The sequence below is a fragment of the Hemiscyllium ocellatum genome, chromosome 28 (genome assembly GCF_020745735.1).
Source record: "Hemiscyllium ocellatum isolate sHemOce1 chromosome 28, sHemOce1.pat.X.cur, whole genome shotgun sequence".
In the NCBI taxonomy this organism is placed as follows: domain Eukaryota; kingdom Metazoa; phylum Chordata; class Chondrichthyes; order Orectolobiformes; family Hemiscylliidae; genus Hemiscyllium; species Hemiscyllium ocellatum.
In genome coordinates, this window is record NC_083428.1 from 45,168,221 (window position 1) to 45,195,518 (window position 27,298).

General features: G+C 47.5%; 1 protein-coding gene across 4 annotated transcripts in view; it reads left to right on the forward strand.

Moving 5' to 3' along the window:
* LOC132828850 (disintegrin and metalloproteinase domain-containing protein 10-like) overlaps positions 1 to 26,599 on the forward strand; it is a 143,147-nt gene extending 116,548 nt beyond the window's left edge. The window contains exons 14-16 of one of the 4 annotated variants that reach the window (XM_060846001.1): positions 11,369 to 11,589; positions 16,284 to 16,380; positions 26,337 to 26,599. In XM_060846001.1, the coding sequence (XP_060701984.1) occupies positions 11,369 to 11,589; positions 16,284 to 16,380; positions 26,337 to 26,365 (347 nt within the window). In that variant the 3' untranslated portion in view covers positions 26,366 to 26,599. Of the gene's footprint in view, positions 1 to 11,368; positions 11,590 to 16,283; positions 16,381 to 26,336 lie in introns of those variants that run through there. The other 3 variants (XM_060846002.1, XM_060846004.1, XM_060846003.1) reach the window with 3 other exon arrangements.
* Positions 26,600 to 27,298: the final 699 nt, after the last annotated feature.

Sequence of the window (27,298 nt, forward strand, 5' to 3'; positions counted from 1 at the left end):
CGCCCCTCCCCCAAGTCCCTCCTCCCTACCTTTTATCTTAGCCTGCCTGGCACCCTCTCCTCATTCCTGATGAAGGGCTCTGGCCCGAAACGTCGAATTTCCTGTTCCTTGGATGCTGCCTGACCTGCTGCGCTTTAACCAGCAACACATCTGTTCTGCAAACTTGGTTTACAAACGAAGCCCCTGCCCTCTGAACTCGGTTACAACGCTGTCCCTTTCTGATTAGATTAGATTCCCTACAGTGTGGAAACAGGCCCTTCGGCCCAACCAGTCCACACTGACCCTCTGAAGAGTAACCCACCCAGACCCATTTCCCTCTGACTAATGCCCCTAACACTATGGGCAATTTAGCCTGGCCAATCCGCCTGACCTGCACATCTTTGGATTGTGGGAGAAAGCCCACGCTGACACTGGGGGGGGGAGGTGGGGGGGGTGGGGGTGGCGGGGGGAATGTGCAAACTCCACACAGACAGTCGCACAAGGCTGGAATCGAACCCAGGCGCCTGGTGTTGTGAGGCAGCAGAACTCATCACTGTGCCACCAGGTCCCTGAATTAATGCCTCCCCATGATCAAACCCGAAATCAAACAGGGAGGGCCGTCCTGCGTCAGACCCAGACTGTCACATCTCAGTGTGGTCCAGGAGAGAATCCAGGAGAGGTCGAAGGTCAATTGCTTCTGTCCGGTTGGGGCCAGTGGTGTGGTGTATGTTGGAGCCATCGATTCAGGGCAGTGTCTGTGTTCTGCTAAAGAGTGGTTGTGGGATTAACCCCTGTGACATCCCTGTGCCAAGCAGCCTCTGAAAGTCGTGCCAATCTACTGAGGTGACATGAGCAATCTGCCAAATCTTGACTGAATTAGCAGCAAGTTTGAGGAGGAATACCACAGGGTGGCTCCAGTTAAACACAGTGTTTATCAGTGAATCCACTGGGGCTTTGCAAACACAGATGTGTTTTGTTAAGGGCTATGTCACTGGAATGGGTTCCTTAGGGATTAAACCACCACAAACAATCAAAATAGTTTCTTCTCTAAACAGTTTCAGGATTTGGGAGTGGTGGGGAGGGAGCGAAGTTGGGAGAATGTTGAGATTGTCTCGGAAATTCTGACGCTGATGTTCGAGCTCCTGAGCAGTGGCACTTTCGATATGGTCTCCCACAGGGGACAGGGCGTTACTGTAACCAATATCCTGGGTGGGGGAGCATCATGTTCTGACAGTTGGCTAACCTAAGGGCTCAGGGGTCAGGACCAGCCTCTTTGTGATTTATCCAAATGTCCCACATCATTGTGCTCTCGGTCTTGTGTATCGTGTGCAGTTTCAAGTGACAAATCACCCAACACCAGGTTATAGTCCAACAGGTTTATCTGGAAGCACTAGCTTTCAGAGCGCTGCTCCTTCATCTCACACAGGGCACCTCATACCTTCAAGGCATTATCTGGGCCGACACGACACCAACCGTCAAAGTTCACTTGAGAACGTAACTTGGAAAAAGTTCTGCGATTTACATATGAAAGAATCGAAACCAACTTGAAAGATGAGGTACTTAACAAACAATCCAGGTCTTTCTCAATAAATAATTTCAGTTACATCACACTGTAAACTTTTGCTATAAATTCTTTGCCTTACGATCTTATACTCCACAACCGCCTGATGAAGGAGCGTCGCTCTGAAAGCTAATGCTTCCAATTAAACCTGTTGGACTATAGCCTGGTGTTGTGTGATTTTTAACTTTGTCCGCCCCAGTCCAACACCGGCATCTCCAAATCGTGTGCGGTTTTGGTCTCATCATCTGAGGAAGGACATGCTTCCTATGGAGGGAGTCCAGCCAACGTTCACCAGATTCCTGGATTTCCAACAACCCACCGTACGCTCAGCTTCCACTTCTGTGTTTGAGAATTCCAAAGATTCACATCTATCAGCGGGAAGGGGAATTCTCTCCTTTCAGTTCCAGAAGGCTGATGAAATTAGAAATCTGGAATTCACCTCATGAATCACTCTCTGGTCCTATCAGACAACAGTAAAGATTAATGACACCCTAAACTGCATTTCAAAGTGATTAGGCAGCGTGAGTTCCTGAAACTGTTTAGGGAACAAACTATTTTGATTGTTTGTGGTGGTTTAGTCCCTTAAGAAACCCATTCCAGTGACATAGTCCTTAACAAAACACATCTGTGTTTGCAAAGCCCCAGTGGATTCACTGATAAACACTGTGTTTAACTAGAGCCACCCTGTGGTATTTCTCCTCAAACTTGCTGCGAATTCAGTAAAGATTTGGCAGATTGAAACGCCGATTCTCCTGCTCCTCGGATGTTACCCTGACCAGCTGGGCTTTTTCGGCGCCATATTCTTGACTCGAGATTGACCTTTTGTTTGATAGATGACCAAACCGCGAGCCATTCCTTCATCCTCTGCTAGCCCCTTTGCTGAAGCCTCCCAGGTTCCAACCAAGGCACCAGGGGGATCTCAGTTTGATCTCAGGAAATCCAGGCCCTTTGCTATCTCGTGCTGTCACACCCGCTGAGCACACAGTCTTTAACCACTGCAATGGGTCACTGGCTTTACTCACGATAGATAGGCCTGGGAACCTATAGGAGCTGCACCATCTTTCTCGTGTGTGACACTGGTGGGATGGTGATGAATTCAGGAGGGGAACCCAATCTCAGTCACAGGACATGGGCATCGCTGGCTGGGCCCAGCATTTATTGCTCGTCCCTAGTTGCCCCTTGACCAGGTAGTGGTGAGCTGCTTTCTTGAAGCGCTGTAGTCCATGTACTGTAAGTAGAAAGTCAAACCTGTGAGGGAGGGAATTCAGGGATTTTCATAGCATCAGAGACTCCCTACAGAGCAGATAGAGGCCATTCAGCCCATTGAGTCAGCCCCGGCCTTCCGAAGAGCGACCCACCTCATATTTAACACGGCCAATTCACCTGATCTGAACATCTTTGGACTGTGGGAGGAAACCGGAGCACCCGGAGGAAACCCACACAGACACGGGGAGAATGTACAAACTCTACACAGACAGACAGTCTCCCAAGACATGAATTGAACCCAGGTCCCTGGTGCTGTGAGGCAGCAGTGCTAACCTTGCTGCCCTTTTGACCCAGTGACAGTGAAGGAACAGCGATATACAGGGAGTGACTTGGAGAGGAATCACAACCATCATCCAATGGGTGAGGTGGGACTCCAGCCAGCGGAGAGTTTCCCACCGGATACCCAGTGCTTCCAGTTTAGCTGGGGCTCCCTGATACCAAACACAGTTGAAAGCAGCCTCAACGTGAAAGACTGACCCTCTCCCCTCCCCTCTGCAATGCAGCTCTATTGTCCATGTTTGACCCAAGGCTGTAATGAGGTCAGGAGCTGAGTGACCCGGGGGGAACCCAAACTGGGGGTCACTGAGCCGGTTATTGCTGAGCAGGTGCTGCTTGATAACCGTGATGGTGACACCTTCCAGAACTTTCCAGTAGAGTGATGTAGAGTAGGCTTACGGAGAGTAGAGTGATGGAGAGTAGAGTGATGGAGAGTAGACTGATGGAGAGTAAAGTGATGGAGAGTACACTGATGGAGAGTAGACTGACAGAGAGTAGACTGATAGAGAGTAGCGTGATGGAGAGTAGACTGATGGAGAGTAGACTGACGGAGAGTACACTGACGGAGGGTAGAGTGATGGAGAGTAGACTGACGGAGAGTACACTGATGGAGAGTAGAGTGATGGAGAGTAGAGTGATGGAGAGTAGAGTGACGGAGACGAGACCGACGGAGAGGAGACTGACGGAGAGTACACTGATGGAGAGTAGAGTGATGGAGAGTAGAGTGATGGAGAGTAGACTGATGGAGAGTAGAGTGATGGAGAGTAGACTGACGGAGAGTACACTGATGGAGAGTAGAGTGATGAAGAGTAGCCTGATGAAGAGTAGACTGATGGAGAGTGGAGTGATGGAGAGTAGAGTGATGGAGAGTAGAGTGATGGAGAGTAGAGTGATGGAGAGTAGACTGACGGAGAGTACACTGATGGAGAGTAGAGTGATGAAGAGTAGCCTGATGAAGAGTAGACTGATGGAGAGTACACTGATAGAGAGTAGAGTGATGGAGAGCAGACTGATGAAGAGTAGAGTGATGGAGAGTAGAGTGATGGAGAATAGACTGATGGAGAGTAGAGTGACGGAGAGGAGACTGACAGAGAGGAGGCTGACGGAAAGTAGAGTGATGGAGAGTACACTGATGGAGAGTAGAATGATGGAGAGTAGACTGATGGAGAGTAGAGTGATGAAGAGTAGAGTGATGGAGAGTAGACTGACGGAGAGTAGACTGATGGAGAGTAGAGTGATAGAGAGTAGACTGTTGGAGAGTAGAGTGATGGAGAGTAGACTCACGGAGAGTAGACTGATGGAGAGTAGAGTGATGGAGAGTAGACTGATGGAGAGTAGAGTGTTGAAGAGTAGAGTGATGGAGAGTATTCTGATGGAGAGTAGACGGATAGAGAGTAGAGTGACGGAGAGTAGACTGATGGAGAGTAAAGTGATGGAGAGTAGACTGATGGAGAGTAGAGTGTTGAAGAGTAGACTGACGGAAAGTAGAGTGATGAAGAGTAGACTGACGGAGAGTAGAGTGATGGAGAGTAGACTGATGGAGAGTAATCTGATAGAGAGTAGAGTGATGGAGAGTGGAGTGTTGAAGAGTAGAGTGATGGAGAGTAGACTGACAGAGAGTAGACTGATAGAGAGTAGAGTGATGGAGAGTGGAGTGTTGAAGAGTAGAGTGATGGAGAGTAGACTGATGGAGAGTAGACTGACGGAGAGTAGAGTGATAGAGAATAGAGTGATGGAGAGTAGACTGACGGAGAGTAGACTGACGGAGAGTAGAGTGATAGAGAGTAGAGTGATAGAGAGTAGTGTGATGGGTAGTAGACTGACAGAGAGTAGAGTGTTGAAGAGTAGACTGATGGAGAGTAGAGTGACGGAGAGTAGACTGATGGAGAGGAGACTGATCGAGAGGAGCGTGATGGAGAGTAGAGTGACGGAGAGTAGACTGATGGAGAGTAGACTGACGGAGAGTAGACTGACGGAGAGTAGAGTGATGGAGAGTAGAGTGATGGAGAGTAGACTGATGGAGAGTAGACTGACAGAGAGTAGAGTGATGGAGACTACACTGACGGTGCTGCTCCTAGCAACCCCCTTCCCATTGTGTACCACTGTGCCACCACCCCTGCTGGGTCTGTCCTGCCGGGGATGGTGCTGTCCGGGACATTGTCTGTGAGACAGCTCCCAATATTTGCACTCGCTCCCACATATTAGTAAGGAGGTCTTTGTAGGTCTGCAATAGTGTTTCTGCCGTTGTCTTTTCCTGTACCTGGGTGGCATGGTGGCACAGTGGTTAGCACTGCTGCCTCACAGCTGCCTCACAGCGCCAGGGACCTGGGTTCAATTCCCACCTCAGGCGACCGACTGTGTGGAGTTTGCACGTTCTCCCCGTGTCTGCGTGGGTTTCCTCCGGGTGCTCCGGTTTCCTCCCACAGTCCAAAGATGTGCGGGTCAGGTGAATTGGCCATGCTAAATTGCCCGTAGTATTAGGTAAGGGGTAAATGTAGGGGTATGGGTCTGGGTGGGTTGCTCTTCAGAGGGTCGGTGTGGACTTGTTGGGCCGAAGGGCTGTTTCCACACTGTAGGGAATCTAAAAAAAAAGAAAAAAAGCCAGGTGGCCGAACTGGTTTCATTTCTCTGTTGAGACTTTGTAGCGTGCAGCTTGCCAGGCCATTTCAGAGGCAGCTTTGGGTCCGAAGTTACATCAACACCAAACAAACCAAGGGCGGATTTCCTTCCCTGAGCGGTGTTAATGAACCAGATGGGGTGTTCCCAGAACTGCTCGTCCTCTCTTAACTCTGGACGTTTTTGTTATATGAATTCAAATCGCACCATCGGCCCTGGTGAGGTTCGTACCCAGCTCGCCAAAACATGAGCTGGGCTCCTGGATTCATAGCCTCATGGTAATACTGCTGGGCCATTGCCTCCACTGTAGCTGGACAGGCCTTTCATGCACTGCTCGGTTTTCCAGGCTTATCTCTTAGCTGTCCCATCCTCATCATTCCTAAAACCAAAGGTTAAACTCAGCAGGATGTCATAGAGATTTCGCGGCTCAGAGAGATGCCCTTTGGCCCATCGTGTATGTGCTGGTCATCAAACATCCACCTGTTCGACTTAGCCCGCGACCTTTTATGGTGTGGTGTTACAAATGCTCATCTAAATACTTCCAAAACATCCTGAGGATTCCTGCCTCTACAGATAGCGAGCTACGTATTCCCACCACACTCTGGTGAAGAAGTCCCCAGGAACCATTTTGCTTCTTCCCTCAGCACTGTGCCCTTGTTTATTGAGTAAAAAATGAGGTCTGCAGATGCTGGAGATCACAGCTGCAAATGTGTTGCTGGTCAAAGCACAGCAGGTTAGGCAGCATCTCAGGAATAGAGAATTCGACGTTTCGAGCATGGATGAAGGGCTTATGCTCGAAACGTCGAATTCTCTATTCCTGAGATGCTGCCTAACCTGCTGTGCTTTGACCAGCAACACATTTGCACCCTTGTTTATTGACCCCTCCACTAAAGGGAAACGTTTTCCTCCTTTGACCTTCTTGATGCCCTTCAGAACGTCTTCATTCGATTCCCTACATTGTGGAAACAGGCCCTTCGGCCCCACCAGCCCACACCGACCCTCCGAAGAGTAACCCACCCAGACCCCACCTAATATTACGGGCAATTTAGCACGGCCAATCCACCCTGACCTGCACATCTTTGGACTGTGGGAGGAAACCGGAGCACCCGGAGGAAACCCACGCAGACACGGGGAGAACGTGCAAACTCCACACAGTCAGTCGCCCAATCAGACCTCAATCAGATCCCCGTTCTTTGCTCTGTTTAGTCTCTTCGTAGCTGTATTGTCCCAGCCCAGGTAATATCCTGGTGAATGGCTTCTGCAGCATCTCCAGTGCAGTCACATCCTTCCTGTTGTGTGGTGACCAGAACTGCCCACTGCTCTTCAGCTGTGCCACATTATCGAAATGTTTTATGAAACTGCATCAATGGTACATAAATTCCGAAGGATTCACAAGGTCTACATTATGTCTGATTTCAAGTGAATCATAAAAGGTCCATTTCTAACCTGATGGTGTGAGAATGAAATTATTCCTTGAAACGTCTATCTAAGTGCCTCTTTCCTCAGAGCCCCGCAACTGTCCAGCTTCAGTTGTTCCCTTTTGAGCATTATAGTGCAGTCTATTCCCTGTGCAGATCACATTCACTGGAAACAATCCTTTTCCAATCTGGATTCAATGAACAGCTGTTATCAAAGATCACCCCATCTCATAGAACATCGAACATTGCAGCGCAGTACAGGCCCTTCGGCCCTCGATGTTGTGCTGACCTGTGAAATTAATCTCATGCCCATCTAACCTACACCGTTCCATTATTATTCATATATATGTCCAATGCCCATTGAAATGCCCTTAACGTCAGCGAGTCGACTACTGTTGCAGGCAGGTCATTCCATGCCCCAACTATTCTTCGAGTAAAGAAACTACCCCTGAAATCTGTCCTAAATCTATCACCCCTCTATGCCTCCTCATGTTAGCCATCACCATCTGAGGAAAAAGGCTCTCCCTGTTCTCTATCTAACCCTCTGATTATCTTATGCATCTCGATTAAGTCACCTCTCAATCTTCTTCTCTTGAACGAAAACAGCCTCAAGTCTCTCAGCCTTTCCTTGTGAGACATTTCCTTCCATACCAGGCAACATCCTGGTAAATCTCCTCTGAACCCTTTCCAAAGCTTCCACATCCTTCCTATAATGTGATGGCCAGAACTGTACGCAGTACTCCAAGTGCGGCCGCACCAGTGTCTTGTACAGCTGAAACATGGCCTTGTGTATCTGAAACTCAGTTCCTGTACTAATAAATGCCAACACACCATATGCCTTCTTAAGAACCCTATCAACCTGGGTGGCAACTTTCAGGGATTTATGCACCTAAACACCAAGATCTTCTTTGTGGGCGGCACGGTGGCACAGTGGTTAGCACTGCTGCCTCACAGCGCCTGTAGACCCGGGTTCAATTCCCGACTCAGGCGACTGACTGTGTGGAGTTTGCACGTTCTCCCCGTGTCTGCGTGGGTTTCCTCCGGGTGCTCCGGTTTCCTCCCACAGTCACAAAGATGTGCGGGTCAGGTGAATTGGCCAAGCTAAATTGCCCGTAGTGTTAGGTAAGGGGTAAATGTAGGGGTATGGGTGGGTTGCGCTTCGGCGGGTCGGTGTGGACTTGTTGGGCCGAAGGGCCTGTTTCCACACTGTAAGTCTAGTCTAGTCTAGTCTAGTCTAATCTAATCTCTGTTCATCTACACTGCCAAAGATTTTACCACTAGCCCAGTACTCTGCATTCCTGTTACTTCTTCTGAAGTTAACTACCTCACATTTTTCCACATTAAACTCCATTTGCCACCTCTCAGCCCAGCTCTGCAGCTTATCTATGTCCCTCTGTAACCCACAACATCCTTCGGCACCATCCACAACTCTGCCTACCTTAGTGTCATCTGCAAGTTTACTAACCCATCCTTCTACGCCCGCATCCAGGTCATTTATAAAAATGACAAACAGCAGTAGTCCCAAAACAGCTCCTTACGGTACCCCACTGGTAACTGAACTCCAGGATGAACATTTCCCATCAACCACCACCCTCTGTCTCCTTTCAGCTAGCCAATTTCTGATCTAAACAGTTAAATCACCTTCAATCCTGAAACTCTGTCTTTTGTGCAATAGCCTAACATGGGGAACCTTATCAAACGCCTGACTCAAATCCACATCCACCACATCAACCGCCCCACCCTCGTCCACCCGTTTGGTCACCATCTCAAAGAACTCAATACGGTTTGTGAGGCACGACCTACCCTTCACAAAACCGTGCTGACTATCCCGAATCAACTTTTTCCTTTCTAGATGATTATAAATCCTAGTTCTTCCAATCTTTTCCAACACTTTACCCACACCCGAAGTAAGGCTCACTGGTCTATAATTACCAGGGTTGTCTCTACTTCCCTTCCTGAACAAGGGGACAACATTTGCTATCCTCCAGTCTTCTGACAATGACGACATAAAGATCAAAGCCAAAGGCTCTGCAATCTCTGCCCTGGCTTCCCAGAGAATCCAAGGATAAATCCCATCTGACCCAGGGGTCTTATCTATTTTCAGATCTTCCAAAGTTGTTAAAACCTCCTCTTTGTCAGCCTCAATCCCATCTAATCCTGTCACCTGTATCTCTGTAGTCTCACTCAAATTTCCTTTTTCCAATGTGAATACTGGCGAAAAGTACTCATTTAGCGCTTCCCCTATGTCCTCAGATTCCACACACAATTTCCCACTGCTATCCTCGATTGGCCCTAATCTTACTCTAGTCATTCTTTTATTCCTGATATACCTATTGAAGGCTTTAGGGTTTTCCTTGGTCCTATCCGCCAACAACTTCTCATGGCCCCTCCTGGCTTCTCTATAGATCTTTTCTGGCTAACGTATAACTCTCAAGTTCCCTAACTGAACCTTCACACCTCGTCTTCACATAGACCTTCTTCTTTCTCTTTAAAAGAGCTTCAACTTCTTTAGTAAACCACGGCTTCCTCTCTCGACCACTTCCTCCCTGTCTGACAGGTACATACTTATCAACGGCCCACAGTAGCTGTCCCTTGAATAAGCTCCACATTTCAAGTGTGTCACTCCCCTGCAGTTTCCTTCCCCATCCTATGCATCCTAAATCTTGCCTAATCGCATCATAATTGCCTTTCCCCCAGTTAGACTGCTTTCCCTGTGGTATATACCCTATCCCTGCCCATTTCTATTGTAAACATAACCGAATTGTGGTCACTATTGCCAAAGTGCTCACCTACCTCCAAATTTAACACCTTGCCAGGTTCATTCCCCAGTACCAAATTCAATACGGCCTCACCCCCTTATTGGCCTGTCTAGATACTGTATCAGGAAACCCTCCTGCACACATTGAACAAAAACTGACCCAAATAAACTCCTTGAGCTATAGTATTCCCAGACAATATTGGGGAAGTTAAAATCCCTCATGACAACTACGCTGTTAATTAGATTAGATTACTTACAGTGTGGAAACAGGCCCTTCGGCCCAACAAGTCCACACCGACCCGCCGAAGCATAACCATGCCCTTACATTTACCCCTTACCTAACACTACGGGCAATTTAGCATGGCCAATTCACCCGACCCAGCACATCTTTGGAGTGTGGGAGGAAACCGGAGCACCCGGAGGAAACCCACGCAGACACGGGGAGAACATGCAAACTCCACACAGTCACCTGAGTCAGGAATTGAACTCGGGTCTCTGGCGCAGTGAGGCAGCAGTGCTAACCACTGTGCCACCGTGCCGCCCACGTGTTACTCTTGCTCCTCTCAAGAATCATCTTTGCTATCCTTGTATCGGGGTGGAATAGCATGTTTGTTTGGTGAGAATGAGAAATAGATGCCCCACTCTGATCCAATCCCCTGTAATCACAGCTTCATGGTGTAAAAACCCAGAGAGGAATGTTAGTAAACGTGAGGGCATTCTCACACAGTAGGATGGCATTGAGGCACTTTGTTCCCTGCAATGTGGTTTGTGTGCGAAATCTCACTGCATTGTTCAGTAGGTTAAGAAGGAACACATATCATATCGGAGACAAAGACAGGACCAACACTGTCAGAACAGAAAACAATGAATTATGAAGCAACATAATCTCTCGGCCTCAGGCGATATATCACTTTCAAGAGTGTGGTGCTGGAAAAGCACAGCAGGTCAGGCAGCGTCCGAGGGGCAGGTGAGTCGATGTTTCAGGCAAAGATCTTTCATCAGGATTCCTGATGAAGGGCTTTTGCCTGAAACATCAATCCCCCTGCTCCTCGGCTGCTGCCTGACCTGCTGTGCTTTTCCAGCACCACACTCTCGACTCTAATCTCCAGCGTCTGCAGTCCTCACTGATGTGACATTTTGACAACCTTTTGGCTTCAGGGTTTTTGAATCAGTGTTTACAGAGGAATGTGACTAAGGTGTTTTCAGTTTTTAAAAAAAATCTTCTTATGTGAGACAGGGATGTCTCGGTGTACTGGATCACTCAATCCAGTTTGTGTCACAAATCCCAGGAACGACATGCACTCACTCTCCCAAATGGTTATGGATGTTGGGAACAATGGGAATTCTCCAGCGGTTAGTTGAGTTTGTGAGGCAAGAGCAGCCAAAGAGAAGTGGAGGTTTAATGGGGTACACCAGCCAATTGCATGACCCAACAGACAAGAGGGGCTGAATGGTCTCTTTCCTTTTCACTCAATTCTTACCATCTGATTCCAGGCAATCCACGGACTTGTTCCAGCTCTTCCTCCGTCCTATTGCACCAGTATTTCAACAGCAGCCTGCAGATGTTACCTCCGGGCTCCCCCTGTAGGCGGATGCAGGGATACTGTGACATGTTCCACGTGTGTCGTCTGGTCAACGATGACGGGCCCATCGCCAAACTCGGAAAAGCCATCTTCAGGCCGAAAGACTTTGAAGGCATTTCAGATTGGATGAAGGTGGGTGTTTGAACGGACGACGCAGAGTTTAAAAGTTCACATCAATATTATATCTTTGTTCTGCATGTTCTATCATTTGTCATCTTCCATTATGGAATTAGAACTATCTATTTAAACTTGTCATATGATGGTACTCTGCGGTGCCCCATAGGTTGTAACTAAAATAGTAATTACAAAATTGTCATTAAATACGCGTCACCTTCGAGGAATTTGGAAAGTTTGTTGGACAACAGGGATTCGTCTGCAGCAGTTTGGCAATGTAAGCCCCTGAGTCAGCACAGCACTGCCCCTGGTGGGTGAATGTAATTACAGCGTGACATGTTTACATACATTATCAATGCAGGCATAGGAATTGTGATGAGGGAATTTTTTTTTAAATAGATATTTTTATTGAGAATTTAGCATATTTTTACAAGTTTACAAATAAAAAAGCCCAAGTATAAACATTGATATACAATTAAATCTTAAATAAATAATAACAAAAAATTATCAAACAAAAAAAAGTTACCGAGAGAGAAAAAAAACAAAACTCAACTACTAATCTAACCTACAACTAACCAGGGTGTATAATCAGGTTCCTGATGAAGGGCTCTGGCCCGAAACGTCGAATTTCCTGTTCCTTGGATGCTGCCTGACCTGCTGTGCTTTAACCAGCAACACATTTTCAGCTCTGATCTCCAGCATCTGCAGACCTCACTTTTTACTCGAAGACTTTAACCTACTGCGAATCCTCTTGCAAGGATGCCTTCCTTGAAGAAGCTCTCTCCCTCCCTCTACAAGGATTTCAGTGAGTCTCTCTCACACTGCACCCCCCCCCCCCCAGGTCATCTCCTCTGCACTGAAGCTCTTCAGCCACGTTCTCAAACAGACTCGTTACCACAGCCACATCTCCTTCCTCAGCACCTGCCTACGGAACCGACTGATCCCACACAGACTCTGAACTTCATTCCAACCAACTTTCCTGATGAAGGGCTCTGGCCCGAAACGTCGAATTTCCTGTTCCTTGGATGCTGCCTAACCTGCTGTGCTTTAACCAGCAACACATTTTCAGGGTGTATAATCAAGTCTCTTACATTATTCAAAGAAGAAAAAAACCGACAGATAACACAGAAATTGGGTAGTGAGATACATGCTCGGAATGTGTTAACATCAAATCGTAACAAAACCTGTATTCGTGTGGGATTCCTCTCCCAAGGGGCCCCGGACCAACCAGGTTCGCCGTCTCAATTAAATAAAAGCTGAAACATCTGTATTTATGTAATTCAAGAAGGGCTGCCATATTTTATGGAATAATGCGGTCTTTTGGTGCACCATATTTGTAAGGAAGTCAAGGGGAATACATTTCATGATTATTCTGGGCCAGTTCGAAAGTCGAGGGGGGCCCTCAGCCACCCAGCTTACCAAAATATTTTTCCTTGCACAGAAAGAGAGAATAGAAGGGGAATATCTAAACCAAGGAGGAGTTGTGTGGGGGTGAATGTACAACGTTAATGTGTAGAGCAGATTGTTCTGCCCATTATAAAACCCACCAAGATTTGGTGGCAAAGACAGAAATTTACCCCAGTGGCCACCTCGATCCATTTTCTATCAGGTCTTTCACTAGGTGCCCAGCAATGGCTGTGTCAATATATACATTTTTTTTATTGATGGAAAATGGGCATCACTGGCTGGGCCCATCCCAAGTTGCCCCTTGAGAAGGTGGGGGCGGAGCTATCTTCTTGAACCGCTGCAGTCCACATTCTGTGGGTTGACCCACAATGACCTTAGGGAAGGAATTCCAGGATTTTGAACCAGTCACAGGGAAGGAACAGTGATATATTTCCAAGTCAGGATTGGGAATGGCTTGGAGAGGAACTTGCAGGGGGTGGTGTTCCCATGTACCTGCTGCCCTTGTCCTTCTAGATGGAAGTAGTCGTGGGTTTGGAAGGTGCTGCCTAAGGGTCATTGGTGGACTTCTGCAGTGCACCTTGTAGATGGTACACACTGCTGGTACTGAGCATCGGTGGTAGAGGCAGTGGATGTTTATGGATGTGGTGCCAATCAAGTGGACTGCTTTGTCCTGGATAGTGTCAAGCTTCTTGTAGGTTGTTGGAGCTGCACCCATCCAGGCAAGTGGGGAATATTCCTGACTTGTGCCATGTAGATGATGGATAGGCTTTGGGGAGTCAGGAGCTGAGTTACTCATTGCAGTATTCCTGGCATCTGACCTGCTCTTGTAGCCACTGTGTTTGTGTGGTGAGTCCAGTTGGGTTTTTGGTTAATGGTAAACTCCAGGATGTGGATAATGATGGAAACCACTGAAACTGGAGCCCATGCCTGATGAACCTGGTGAACGGGAGGGTTGGCAACATTTGTGGCAGAAAACAAAATTAATATTGAACATCTCGGTCGGATTAGAACAAGTCAATATGGATTTAGTAAGGGGAGGTCACGCCTGACAAACCTGTTGGAATTCTTTGAAGAGGTGACAAGTAGGTTAGACCAGGGAAACCCAGTGGATGTGGTCTATCTAGACTTCCAAAAGGCCTTTGATAAGGTGCCACACGGGAGGCTGCTGAGCAAGGTGAGGGGCCCATGGTGTTCGAGACGAGCTGCTGGGATGGATTGAGGATTGGCTGTCTGACAGAAGGCAGAGAGTTGGGATAAAAGGTTCTTTTTCGGAATGGCAGCCGGTGACAAGCGGTGTCCCGCAGGGTTCAGTGTTGGGGCCGCAGCTATTTGCATTATATATTAATGATCTGGATGAAGGGACTGGGGGCATTCTAGCGAAGTTTGCCGACGATACGAAGTTAGGTGGACAGGCAGGTAGTACTGAGGAAGTGGGGAGGCTACAGAAGCATCTAGACAGTTAGGTAGAGTGGTCCAGGAAATGGCTGATGAAGTTCAATGTGAGCAAATGTGAGGTCTTGCACTTTGGAAAAATGAATACAAGCATAGACTACTTTCTAAACAGTGAGAAAATTCATAAAGCCAAAGTACAAAGGGATCTGGGAGTGCTAGTCGAGGATTCTCTAAAGGTAAACATGCAGGTTGAGTCCATGATTAAGAAAGAGAATGCAATGTTGTCATTTATCTCATGAGGGTTGGAATATAAAAGCACCGTTGTGCTACTGAGACTGTATAAATCTCTGGTTAGACCCCATTTGGAGTAGTGTGTCCAGTTTTGGTCCCCACACCTCAGGAAAGACATACTGGCACTGGAGCGTGTCCAGTGGAGATTCACACGAGTGATCCCTGGAATGGTCGGTCTAACATACGAGGAACGGCTGAGGATCCTGGGATTGTATTCATTGGAGTTTAGAAGATTAAGGGGAGGTTTAATAGAAACTTACAAGATAATACATGGCTAGGAAGGGGTGGGACACTAGGAAATTGTTTCTGTTAGGCGAGGAGACTAGGACCCGTGGACGCAGCCTTAGAATTAGAGGGGGGTCAATTCAGAACAGAAATGCAGAGACATTTCTTCAGCCAGAGAGTGGGGGGCCTGTGGAATTCATTGCCGCAGAGTGCAGTGGAGGCCGGGACGCTAAATGTCTTCAAGGCAGAGATTGATAAATTCTTGATGTCACAAGGAATTAAGGGCTACAGGGAGAATGCTGGTAAGCGGAGTTGAAATGCCCATCAACCATGATTGAATGGCAGAGTGGACTCGATGGGCCGAATGGCCTTACCTCCACTCCTATGTCTTATGGTCCTTTCTAGTGACCCTCCACGGCCTGTGCCACGCACACCACTCATTACAGCCAAAGGGTCTGTCCCAGTGAAATGACACCTTCAGGCTTGGATTGGTGCCTTGGCGAGAGACTATGGGAGTGTTGATAATTGGATAAGAGGCAAGTTGCAGCAATCCGTTTGCTGTACAGCAGCTTAGCCTCCCTTTGATCAGCTATTATCGCTGATAAAACGCAAGTTGTTTGAGACTTATCAGATCAAAGAATTCACCAGATCAAAAAAAACGCAGAAATACAGCATCGTTAATGGCCCATAAGGAAGCCATTTGATCCCTTACACCCTCACTGGGATTATTTCACTTGGTCACTTGGAACAAGCAATGTTGAATTAATAATATCAGTCACAATGTATTCATTTACATCGTGTCTACATGCTGAGCAGTTTGGCTCTGCCACTTTTCTGCTTGTCCGTTGGAATTGGAAAGATAAAAAAGAGCCTTATTTTTAGACCACTTTACACAATGCGGCAATTTGAATTTAATACAAAGCTGGCCCCGAGGTGACCAAGTATCAATTGTCGATCGTCAACAGAACCCATCTCATTCGATAATGTCCTATGGGGATGGACACAGCTTCCTCACCCAGTCTGGCCTACACGTGACTCCAGACCCCCCGGCAATGGGGTTAACTCTTAACCACCCTCTGGCCAAGCAGTGCTGTCTGAGCCACCAATACTCACAGTATGTGAACAAATTTAAGAAGAAACCGTGGAGGTTGATGGGATGAGATTAGTGGCTGGAAGCTTCAAAGTGGTGAAGGTTGGATTGGGGACAGTGACCTGATTGGGAAACTGTCCATAACTGGTCAGAACCAGCCACTTACTGATGGCTTCACCCATTCTGTGATGGTTCTCTCTCAGCTCGGAGCAGCCATTAACCGGGCTTTACTTTGAAAGTTGTCCTCACCGCGGCTGAGGTGGTGTGTGGAGGGTTACCTCACCGTGATTTACTTCCTCTCTTACAGGCTTATTGGTGGGCCATTCTGTTAGCAATTCTCACCCTTGTCGCGTTAATGTCGAGCACGGTGTTCATATTTGGCAAGACGCTGGATGGCATGTCAGGTAGTATTAATCTCATTTACACATCGAGAGACCTTACAATGTGACTGCTGTGTACAGCCCTGGGCTCATACGGGGAATGCAGGGTTAATCATTGGAGCCTGATTTCTGGGTGGGGGTAAAAGTACTCAACATGCATTAAAACAAAGAGCATTCACCCCCCAAAATCCGTGGGGGTTGTAGGGGGGTGGTATAGAGGTTGGTAGGCAGAGAGCAGGAGGCCAGAGTTGAGGGGAGGCCTGGGGGACAGAACAGGAGAGAGAGAGAGAGAGAGAGAGGTTGGAGATGGAGGGGAAAGGGAAGCTGTCAGGGACAGTGAATGCTAGGAGGCTGCTGGGAGGGAAAAAGAAGGCAGAGGCCGTGGATGATGGCGGAGGCTGCAGCCAGAGGGGACAGGCAGGTCAAATGCTGCAAAGGGACAGATCACTTTTAAATCTGTTGACAGAGAAATCTCCAGGCAACTAACTTGCAGGAATACTTGAAATCAGTGAACATAGAACATAGAACATTACAGCCCAGTACAGGCCCTTCGGCCCTCAATGTTGTGCCACTCTGTCAGACCAATCTGAAGCCCATCCCACCTACACTATTCCATGTACGTCCATATGCCTGTCCAATGACGATTTAAATGCAGTTAAAGTTGGCGAATCTACGACCGTTGCAGGCAAAACATTCCTTACCCTTACTACTCTCCGAATAAAAACACTACCTCTGACATCTGTCCTATATCTAACACCTCTCAATTCAAAGCTATGCCCCCTTGTGTTTGCCGTCCCCATACTTAGAAAAAGGCTCTCCCTGCCCACCCTATCTAACCCTCTGATTATCTTGTATGTCTTCGTTGTCTACGGGAATAGTGCCAGAAGACTGGAGGATAGCGAATGTGGTCCCCTTGTTCAAGAAGGGGAGTAGGGATAACCCTAGTAACTATAGGCCGGTGAGTCTCACTTCTGTTGTGGGCAAAGTCTTAGAGAGAATTGTAAGGGATAGGATTTATGAACATCTGGATAGGAATGATGTGATCAAGGATAGTCAGCATGGTTTTGTGAAGGGCAGGTCGTGCCTCACAAACCTTATTGAGTTCTTTGAGAAGGTGACCAAGAAAGTGGACGAGGGTAAAGCGGTAGATGTGGTGTATATGGATTTTAGTAAGGCGTTCGATAAGGTACCAAATGGTAGGCTAATGCATAAACTACGGAGGTATGGCATGGAGGGTGCATTAGAGGTTTGGATTAGGAATTGGCTGGCTGGAAGGAGACAGAGGGTAGTAGTTGATGGTTCATCTTGGAGTGCAGTTACTAGCGGTGTTCCACAAGGATCTGTTTTGGGACCATTGCTGTTTGTCATTTTTATAAATGACCTGGAGGAGGGGCTTGAAAGCTGGGTGAGCAAGTTTGTGGATGACACGAAAGTCGGTGGAGTTGTGGACAGTGAAGAAGGATGTGGCAGGTTACAGCGGGATATAGACAAGTTGCAGAGCTGGGCAGAAAGGTGGCAAATGGAGTTCAATGTAGCTAAGTGTGAAGTGATTCACTTTGGTAGGAGTAACAAGAAGATGGATTACTGGGCTAATGGTAGGCTACTTGGTAGTGTGGATGAGCAGAGGGATCTTGGTGTCCATGTACACAGATCTCTGAAAGTTGCCACCCAGGTAAATAGTGCTGTGAAGAAGGCATATGGTGTACTGGGCTTTATTGGTAGAGGAATTAAGTTCCGGAGTCCTGAGGTCATGTTGCAGTTGTATAAGACTCTGGTGCGGCCGCATCTGGAGTATTGTGTGCAGTTTTGGTCGCCATACTATAGGAAGGATGTGGAGGCACTGGAACGAGTGCAGAGGAGGTTTACCAGGATGTTGCCTGGTATGGTAGGAAGATCGTATGAGGAAAGGCTGAGGCACTTGGGGCTGTTTTCATTGGAGAAAAGAAGGTTTAGGGGAGATTTGATAGAGGTGTGCAAGATGATTAGGGGTTTAGATAGGGTTGACAGTGAGAACCTTTTTCCGCTAATGGAGTCAGGTGTTACTAGGGGACACAGCTTTAAATTAAGGGGAGGTTGGTATAGGGCAGATGTTAGGGGTAGATTCTTTACTCAGCGGGTTGTGAGTTCATGGAATGCCCTGCCAGTAGCAGTGGTGGACTCTCCCTCTTTATGGTAATTTAAGTGGGCATTGGATAGGCATATGGAGGTTATTGGGCTAGTGTAGGTTAGGTAGGCTTCGGTCGGTGCAATATTGAGGGCCAAAGGGCCTGTACTGCGCTGTATTTTTCTATGTTCTATGTCTCTATTAAGTCACCTCTCAACCTTCTTCTCTCCAATGAAAACAGCCTCAAGTCCCGCAGCCTTTCCTCGTGAGACCCACCTTCCATACCAGACAACATCCCAGTAAATCTCCTCTGCACCCTTTCCAAAGCTTCCACATCCTTATAATGCGGTGACCAGAACTGTACACAATACTCCAAGTACAGCCACACCAGAGTTTTGTACAGCTGCAGCATAACCTCCTGGTTCCAGAACTCGATCCCTCTATTAATAAAAGCTAAAACACTGTATGCCTTCTTAACAACCCTGTCAACCTGGGTGGCAACTTTCAGGGACCTGTGTACATGGACACCGAGATCTCTCTGTTCATCTACACTCCCAAGAATCTTACCATTAGCCCAGTACTTTGCATTCCGGTTACTCCGACCAAAGTGAATCACCTCACACTTGTCCGCATTAAACTCCATTTGCCACCTCTCAGCCCAGCTCTGCATCCTATCTGTGTCTCTCAGTAACATACAACATCCTTCGTCACTATCCACAACTCCACTGACCTTAGTGTCATCTGTGAATTTACTAACCCACCCTTCTACACCCTCATCCAGGTTGTTTATATAAATGACCAACAGCAGTGAACCCAACACCGACCCTTGCGGTACACCGCTAGTATCTGGACTCCAGGGTGAACATTTCCCATCAACCACCACCCTCTGTCTTCTTTCAGCAAGCCAATTACTGATCCAAACTGCTATATCTCCCACAATCCCATTCCTCCGCATTTTGTATAATAGCCTACTGTGGGGAACCTTATCGAACGCCTTGCTGAAATCCATATACACCACATCAACCAGTTTACTCTCATCTACCTGTTTGGACACCTTAGTGAAGTGGCGAGTTCCTTACAAATGAATGTGGAATCTCTAGCTTAAGGCTGCATATACTCAGAAACAGCTGTTTTGGGTGGAATGAAATGGATGCAATTCTAATGAACAGTGTGTCAATTGTGAAATTTGAATCTGAGATTGAGATTTGAAAAGCTGTTGAAAAGAGTAATAATCGCCTGGTTAGCATCTTCCAGCTTTGTTTACAGAGGAACATCCATTATCCGAATGAGATTAGATTAGATTAGATTAGATTAGATTCTTACAGTGTGGAAACAGGCCCTTCGGCCCAACCAGTCCACACCGACCCTCCGAAGAGTAACCCACCCAGACCCATTTCCCTCTGACAAATGCACCTAACACTATGGGCAATTTAACATGGCCAATTCACCTGACCTGCACATCTTTGGACTGTGGGACGAAACTGGAGCACCCGGAAGAAACCTACACAGACATGGGGAGAATGTGCAAACTCCACACAGACAGTTACCCAAGGCTGGCATCAAACCCGGGTCCCTGGCGCTGTGAGGCAGCAGCGCTAACCACTGAGCCACCATGCTGCCTATTTCGTTCGGATAATTGATTATTCAGTTAATTGATTCAGTACCCCTCCTCTGGGGCTCGGAGTTTTCGGAAGTTTCCTTTTTCCTTGCTCTGCCTGCCTTGCTCCCTCTCTCTTTATTTCTGAGCAGACACACACATGTGTATAAGGGACCTCCAGCATTGTTGTGGCCACCAACCCCCTCCTCAGTTCAATGGGATTGACACAGCGAGCGTTTGCTAAGCCCACTCCCTGTTCAGGAGACTAGGCAGCAGCACATTGCACACGAGCCCCCTCCCACCCTGCCTGTCCCCACTCCCTCAACCACAACCCTGGGCCAACTCCACCCCTGTCCGCCCATACCGTGTGGGCGGCACGGTGGCACAGTGGTTAGCACTGCTGCCTCACAGCGCCAGGGACCTGGGTTCAATTCCCGCCTCAGGCAACTGACTGTGTGGAGTTTGCACGTTCTCCACGTGTTTGCGTGGGTTTCCTCCGGGTGCTCCGGTTTCCTCCCACAGTCCAAAGATGTGCGGGTCAGGTGAATTGGCCTTGCTAAATTGCCCGTAGTGTTAGGTAAGGGGTAAATGTAGGGGTATGGGTGGGTTGCGCTTCGGCGGGTCGGTGTGGACTTGTTGGGCCGAAGGGCCTGTTTCCACATTGTAAGTAATCTAATTTAATCTAATCTATCCACCTGCCTTTGAGGGGTGAGCCTCAAAATAGCACACACACACAATGCCCATGCACACGCATGCGCGTATGTGCGTGCACACCCACAACACATGTGCACACAGACGCACACTGGCACACACACGTGCACGCGTGCGTCCACACTGCAACTTTTTAACATGTTCCACCTTTACCTCAGGACAATGTTGGCGAGATTATCTGTGGAAAGGGGGTTTTAGGGCACACCCCTGTGTAAAACTCCAGGGGAAGTGTGGGGAGAGAGCGAGAGGGGTGAACGGTCTGTCATTTGGAGTTGGTGCCTGGGCTCCCATCGATGTCTAGGACTGTTCTCAGCAGCATTTCAAACAAGCGAAGTTCACTCTTAATCGCTGTAAACACACTAGACACAATCAGTGTTAGAAACACCTCTTCGATGGATTGTTTCTATCGGGACCTTCAGATCTTCTTTGGATAAGCCAAAATTTGGATAATTGATATTCAGATAATCAAGGTTCCTCTGTGTATGTAATGGAAATGCATGAACATTACCTCACCAATCTGTTTAGGCTGATGGCATTTTATGTGGAAAAAATTATTCTGAAAAATACTTTTGTTGCTAACTCACATTTAGTTCTTTCAAATCATTTCAGTTCTGTGGGCCTAAGGTATTAGTGCTTTCCTTGTGCTCTTTAATGGAAGGTTGGTCATTTTGATGGAATTGATGACAGTTTCTAACTCTGCCTCCGTGAGTCTTAATATTCCGTCTGTCAACTCAACCACAAAAGTTAATGTCACTGCTACCACGACATTTCACACGGGTTTGTGAGAACGCAAAAAGAGCCCTGGAAAATCGACTTGAGAAAATCTCAAGAAGAGCCCTGTTTCCCAGGATATGAGGGGGAGAGTTTTAGGGGAGATGGGGAGATGAGGGGGTAGGAAGTAAGATACGATGATTACTGGAATACAAAGTTCATTCAAAGTCAACCAAATAGATGCAACATGAATATGAACCAAGACCATGCCCATATACAGGCCAGGTCCAGATAAAGACCAGGACCCAGACCAGACCCAGACCAGACCCAGACCCAAATCAGGCTAGGCCAAGACTGAGCTGAAAATGTGTTTCTGGAAAAGCGCAGCAGGTCAGGCAGCATCCAAGGAGCAGGAGAATCAACGTTTCGGGCATGAGCCCTTCTTCAGGAGGGCTGAAGAAGGGCTCATGCCCGAAACGTCGAATTTCCTGTTCCTTGGATGCTGCCTGACCTGCTGCGCTTTTCCAGCAACACATTTTCAGCTCTGATCTCCAGCATCTGCAGTCCTCACTTTCTCCTAGGCCAAGACTGAGGCCTGGCCCAAACATAGGCCAGGACCAGGTGAAAACCCAGACCCAGACCAGGCCAAGACTGAGGCCTGGTCCAAACTCAGGACAAGCTCAGATGAAGGCCAGCACCCAGGCCAGGCCCAGGTGAAGGCCCAAACACCAGCTCAGGCCTGGACCAAGGCCCAAACCCTGCCCTGTGCCCTGAGCCCAGAATTGAAGCTGCTGAAGCTGAGACTGGGCCTCACTACTACCTGGATCTGGGCTAAGCTTCCGATTGACAATTCAGCAGAGTAGCCATTTCTTTTACCTAATCTTAGGTGGGAGATAGTTCCTCCTTGGAATTGTGAGGGGATCGACTCTGTAAAAGTGTGATACACTGTGAGGCAGCCCCATAAGCCACTGGGAGAAGAGTGCTCTGTGAATTAGAAATCCTGAATCAGGCAGAAGGGAATTGTAATGGCCGTGTAGGGCATGACTGTGCTGGAATTGTTTAACAGGTGAAAGGTTCAATCACTGGCCTAGAGCCGGTTGTATTTGTGGCATAGATTCCAAACCAGGTAACCTTTCCTTTCATAGTGTGAGAAACAAAGCTCACTCACTGCAATAATTTCAGACCAAGACAAGATCTGAATCAGTAGTGTCCTTTATTTCACACTTGCAAGTGGGTGTGATGTCCACAAGGCAGGGACAAAACACCCCAAATTCAACAAATACTCAATATTTATATAATTTGGTTTCTACATATGTTTTTCTCAGATCAACTTTCAGAGATCTGTGTACATGGACACCAAGATCCCTCTGCTCATCCACACTACCAAGTATCCGACCACTAGCCCAGTACTCCATCTTCTTGTTACTCTTACCAAAGTGAATCACTTCACACTTACCTACATTGAACTCCATTTGCCACCTTTCTGCCCAGCTCTGCAGCTTATCTATATCCCGCTGTAACCTGCCACATCCTTCCTCACTGTCAACAACTCCACCGACGTTCGTATCATCCGCAAACTTGCTCACCCAACCTTCTAGCCCCTCCTCCAAGTCATTTATAAAAATGGCAAACAGCAATGGTCCCAAAACAGATCCTTGTGGAATACCGCTTGTAACTGCACTCCAAGATGAACCTTTACCATCAACTACTACCCACTGTCTTCTTCCAGCCAGCCAATTCCTAATCCAAACCTCCAACTCACCCTCAATGCCATACCTCTGTATTTTTTGCAGTAGCTTACCATGGGGTACCTTATCAAACGCCTTACTAAAATCCATACTATATACCACATCTACTGCTTTACCCTCATCCACCTCCTTAGTCACCTTCTCAAAGAATTCAATAAGGTTTGTGAGGCACGACCTGCCCTTCACAAAACCATGCTGACTATCCTTGATCACATTATTCCTATCCAGATGTTCATAAATCCTATCCCTTACAATTCTCTCTAAGACTTTGCCCACAACAGAAGTGAGACTCACCGGCCTATAGTTACTAGGGTTATCCCTACTCCCCTTGTTGAACAAGGGAACCACATTTGCTATCCGCCAGTCTTCTGGCACTATTCCTGTAGACAACGAGGACATAAAAATCAAGGCCAATGGCTCTGCAATCTCCTCTCTTGCTTCCCAGAGAATCCTAGGATAAATGCCATCAGGCCCAGGGGACTTATCTATTTTCATCCTTTCCAGAATTTCCAACACCTCTTTCCTACATACCTCAAAGCCATCCATTCTAATTAATTGTGACTCAATACTCACATCGGCAACAATGTCCTGTTCCTGAGTGAATACTGACGAAAAGTATTCATTCAGCATCTCCCCAATTTCTTCAGCCTCCATACGTAACTTCCCACTACTATCCTTGACTGGACCTATTCCTACCCTAGTCATTCTTTTATTCCTGACATACCTATAGAAAGCCTTTGGGTTTTCCATAATCCTACCAACCAAGGACTTTTCATGTCCCCTCCTTGCTGCTCTTAGCTCCCTCTTTAGATCCTTTCTGGCTACCTTATAACTCTCAATCGCCCCAATTGAACCTTCACGCCTCATCTTTACATAGGCCGCCCTCTTCCCTTTAACAAGGGATTCCAATTCCTTATTAAACCACAGCTCCCTCACACGACCCTTTCCTCCCTGCCTGACAGGTACATACTTATCAAGGACACTCAATAGTTGCTCCTTGAACAAGCTCCACATATCGATTGCGCCCTTCCCTTGAAGCCTACTTTTCCAAGCCACGCATCCTAAGTCATGCCTCACCGCATCATAATTTCCCTGCCCCCAGCTATAACTCTTGCCCTGCAGTGCACACTTATCCCTCTCCATCACTAGAGTAAAAGGAACATGTGATGTTCCTGTACAAAGGAACCTCAGTAATGCCTTTGACAAGGTCCCTCATGGCAGACTGGTACAGAAGGTGAAGCACATGCTATCAGGGGTGAGCTGGCATAATGGGTACAGAACTGGCTTAGTCATAGGAGCCAGGGGCTAGCGGGGGAAGATTGCTTTTCAGAATGGAAGGCTGTGACTGGTGACATTCCACAGGGATCAGTGCTGGGATCTCTGCTGTTCATGATCTACTTAAATGATTTGGAGGAAAACATATCTCTCACTGGGAAATTATTTCAAGGTTTGGAACTTGTTGGAACCCCTCGGTAAGAGCTGGCAGAGCAGTGGGTATGTGTTGGGGTGAGCGAGGGACTGAGGCACTTGGCAGCCATTGCTACGCAGGAACCTGTGACCCCAACATCTTAACACAGGGTCCTGACTGTCTACTCTAGAAATGTCTGCAGTTTTGTCGTCTTCAATCTGTCAGGTCCATGCGAGTAGTGTACCGTGTGCACAGATAATACGTACAAGTTGGGGCACCACGGTAGCTCAATGGTTAACACTGCCACTTCATGGCACTAGATTCCTGAGCTCAATTCCACCCCCAGGGCGACTGTCTGTGTGGGGTTTGCTGATTCTCCCCGTGTCTGCGTGGGTTTCCTCTGGGTGCTCCGGTTTCCTCCCACAGACCAAAGATGATGTGGAGGTGCCAGTGTTGGACTGGGGTGGACAAGGTCAGAAGTCACTCGATGCTAAGCTTTCAGAGTGTAGTCCCTTTACCTGCTACCATGTGACTTCTGGCCTAGTCCAAAAACGTGCAGGTTAGGGTGGATTGGCCGTGCTAAATTACCCATAGTGCCCAGGGATGTGCAGGTTAGGGTGGATTGGCCGTGCTAAATTACCCATAGTGCCCAGGGATGTGCAGGTTAGGGTAGATTGGCCGTGCTAAATCACCCATAGTGCCCAGGGATGTGCAGGTTAGGGTGGATTGGCCGTGCTAAATTACCCATAGTGCCCAGGGATGTGCAGGTTAGGGTGGATTGGCCAGGATAAATTACCCATAGTGCCCAGGGATGTGCAGGTTAGGGTGGATTGGCCAGGCTAAATTACCCATAGTGCCCAGGGATGTGCAGATTAGGGTGGATAGGCCATGCTAAATTACCCATAGTGCCCAGGGATGTGCAGGTTAGGGTGGATTGGCCATGCTAAATTACCCATAGTGCCCAGGGATGTGCAGGTTAGGGTGGATAGGCCATGCTAAATTACCCATAGTGCCCAGGGATGTGCAGATTAGGGTGGATAGGCCATGCTAAATTACCCATAGTGCCCAGGGATGTGCAGGTTAGGGTGGATTGGCCATGCTAAATTACCCATAGTGCCCAGGGTTGCACAGGTTAGGATGGATTGGCCATGCTAAATTACCCATAGTGCCCAGGGATGCGCAGGCTAGGATGGATTGGCTGTGCTAAATTACCCATAGTGCACAGGGATGTGCAGGCTAGGATGGATTGGCCGTGCTAAATTACCCATAGTGTCCAGGGATGTGCGGTTTAGGGTGGATTGGCCATGCTAAATTACCCATAGTGCTCAAGATATGCAGGCTGGGTAGGTTAGCCATGGGAAATACAGAATTACAAGGATAAGGGAGTGGGTCTGAGTGGGATGCTCTTTGGAGGGTTGATGTGGACTCGATGGGCCGAATGGACTGCTTCTACACCACAGAGATTCTACATCTATAAAATGTCAACAGTTAGTGTTTAAATAAACTCCAAGATATTTAACTCACAAGACCCCTGACTTCAAGTTACATGGGCTAGCCTGTAGAAAATCACCATGAGGACGTGGTGACAGGCCTGTATCCTGATGGGGAACAGCACTAAGGAAAGAACAGTCCAGTCATATGTTCAACATCTGTGATTGCGGTTTAACTAATAGGTGTCCTCCTTTCGTTTCTCTTTTGCAGCTCAGCCAGAACAAGAGACCAGTTCCTGAGGTGTCACAGGCAAAGGTCTGGGGTGCACCTTCCAGAACCAGCCACAGTCAGTGAGGCCGCATTATCACCCTGCCTCCTCAAACACACTGTCCCCTTTGACAGGGCATTGACCTCCCAGTGAACCCTACCAACAAGGACAGTATCTCCCATTGCTGATAGCGAACAACTTACACAGCTCGACCTTCCCCATCTGCCACTGGTTTCATTCATAAAATTAAAGATCAGATTAATTTTAAATGTAACTGGAAATTATCCTGCGTTCTTTCTTCATTAAACAATATCCCGGCAGAGGCCATTGTCAAGTTTTCCTGACTGATCTCTGACAGCAATGACTTCAGACTGGGATGATTTGGAGATGCCGGTGTTGGATTGGGGTGGACAAAGTTAAAAATCACACAGCACCAGGTTATAGCCCAACAGGTTTAATCAGAAGCACACTAGCGTTCGGAGCGATGTTCCTTCATCAGGTGATTGTGGAGGGCTCGATCGTAACACAGAATTTATAGCAAAAGTTTACAGTGTGATGTAACTGAAATTATACATTGAAAAAGACCTGGATAGTTTGTTAAGTTTGTCATCTTTTAGAATGACCAAGTTGGTTTCAATTCTTTCATATGTAAATCGCAGAACTTTTTCCAAGTTACATTCTCAAGTGAACTTTGACAGTTGGTGTCATGTTGGCCCAGATAATGCCTTGAAGGTATGAGGTGCCCTGTGTGAGATGAAGGGACAGTGCTCCGAAAGCTAGTGCTTACAGATAAACCTGTTGGACTATAACCTGGTGTGGAGTGATTTGTAACTTCAGATGTGAAAGGGGGTGTTTTTATTCATGTCTGTGTTGGATATTCTCTCTGGTATAAACTCAGGAATGAAACATCACCAGCAAAACTCCAAATCCAGAACTCCATTGTAAATTTGGACCCAGGCCACTC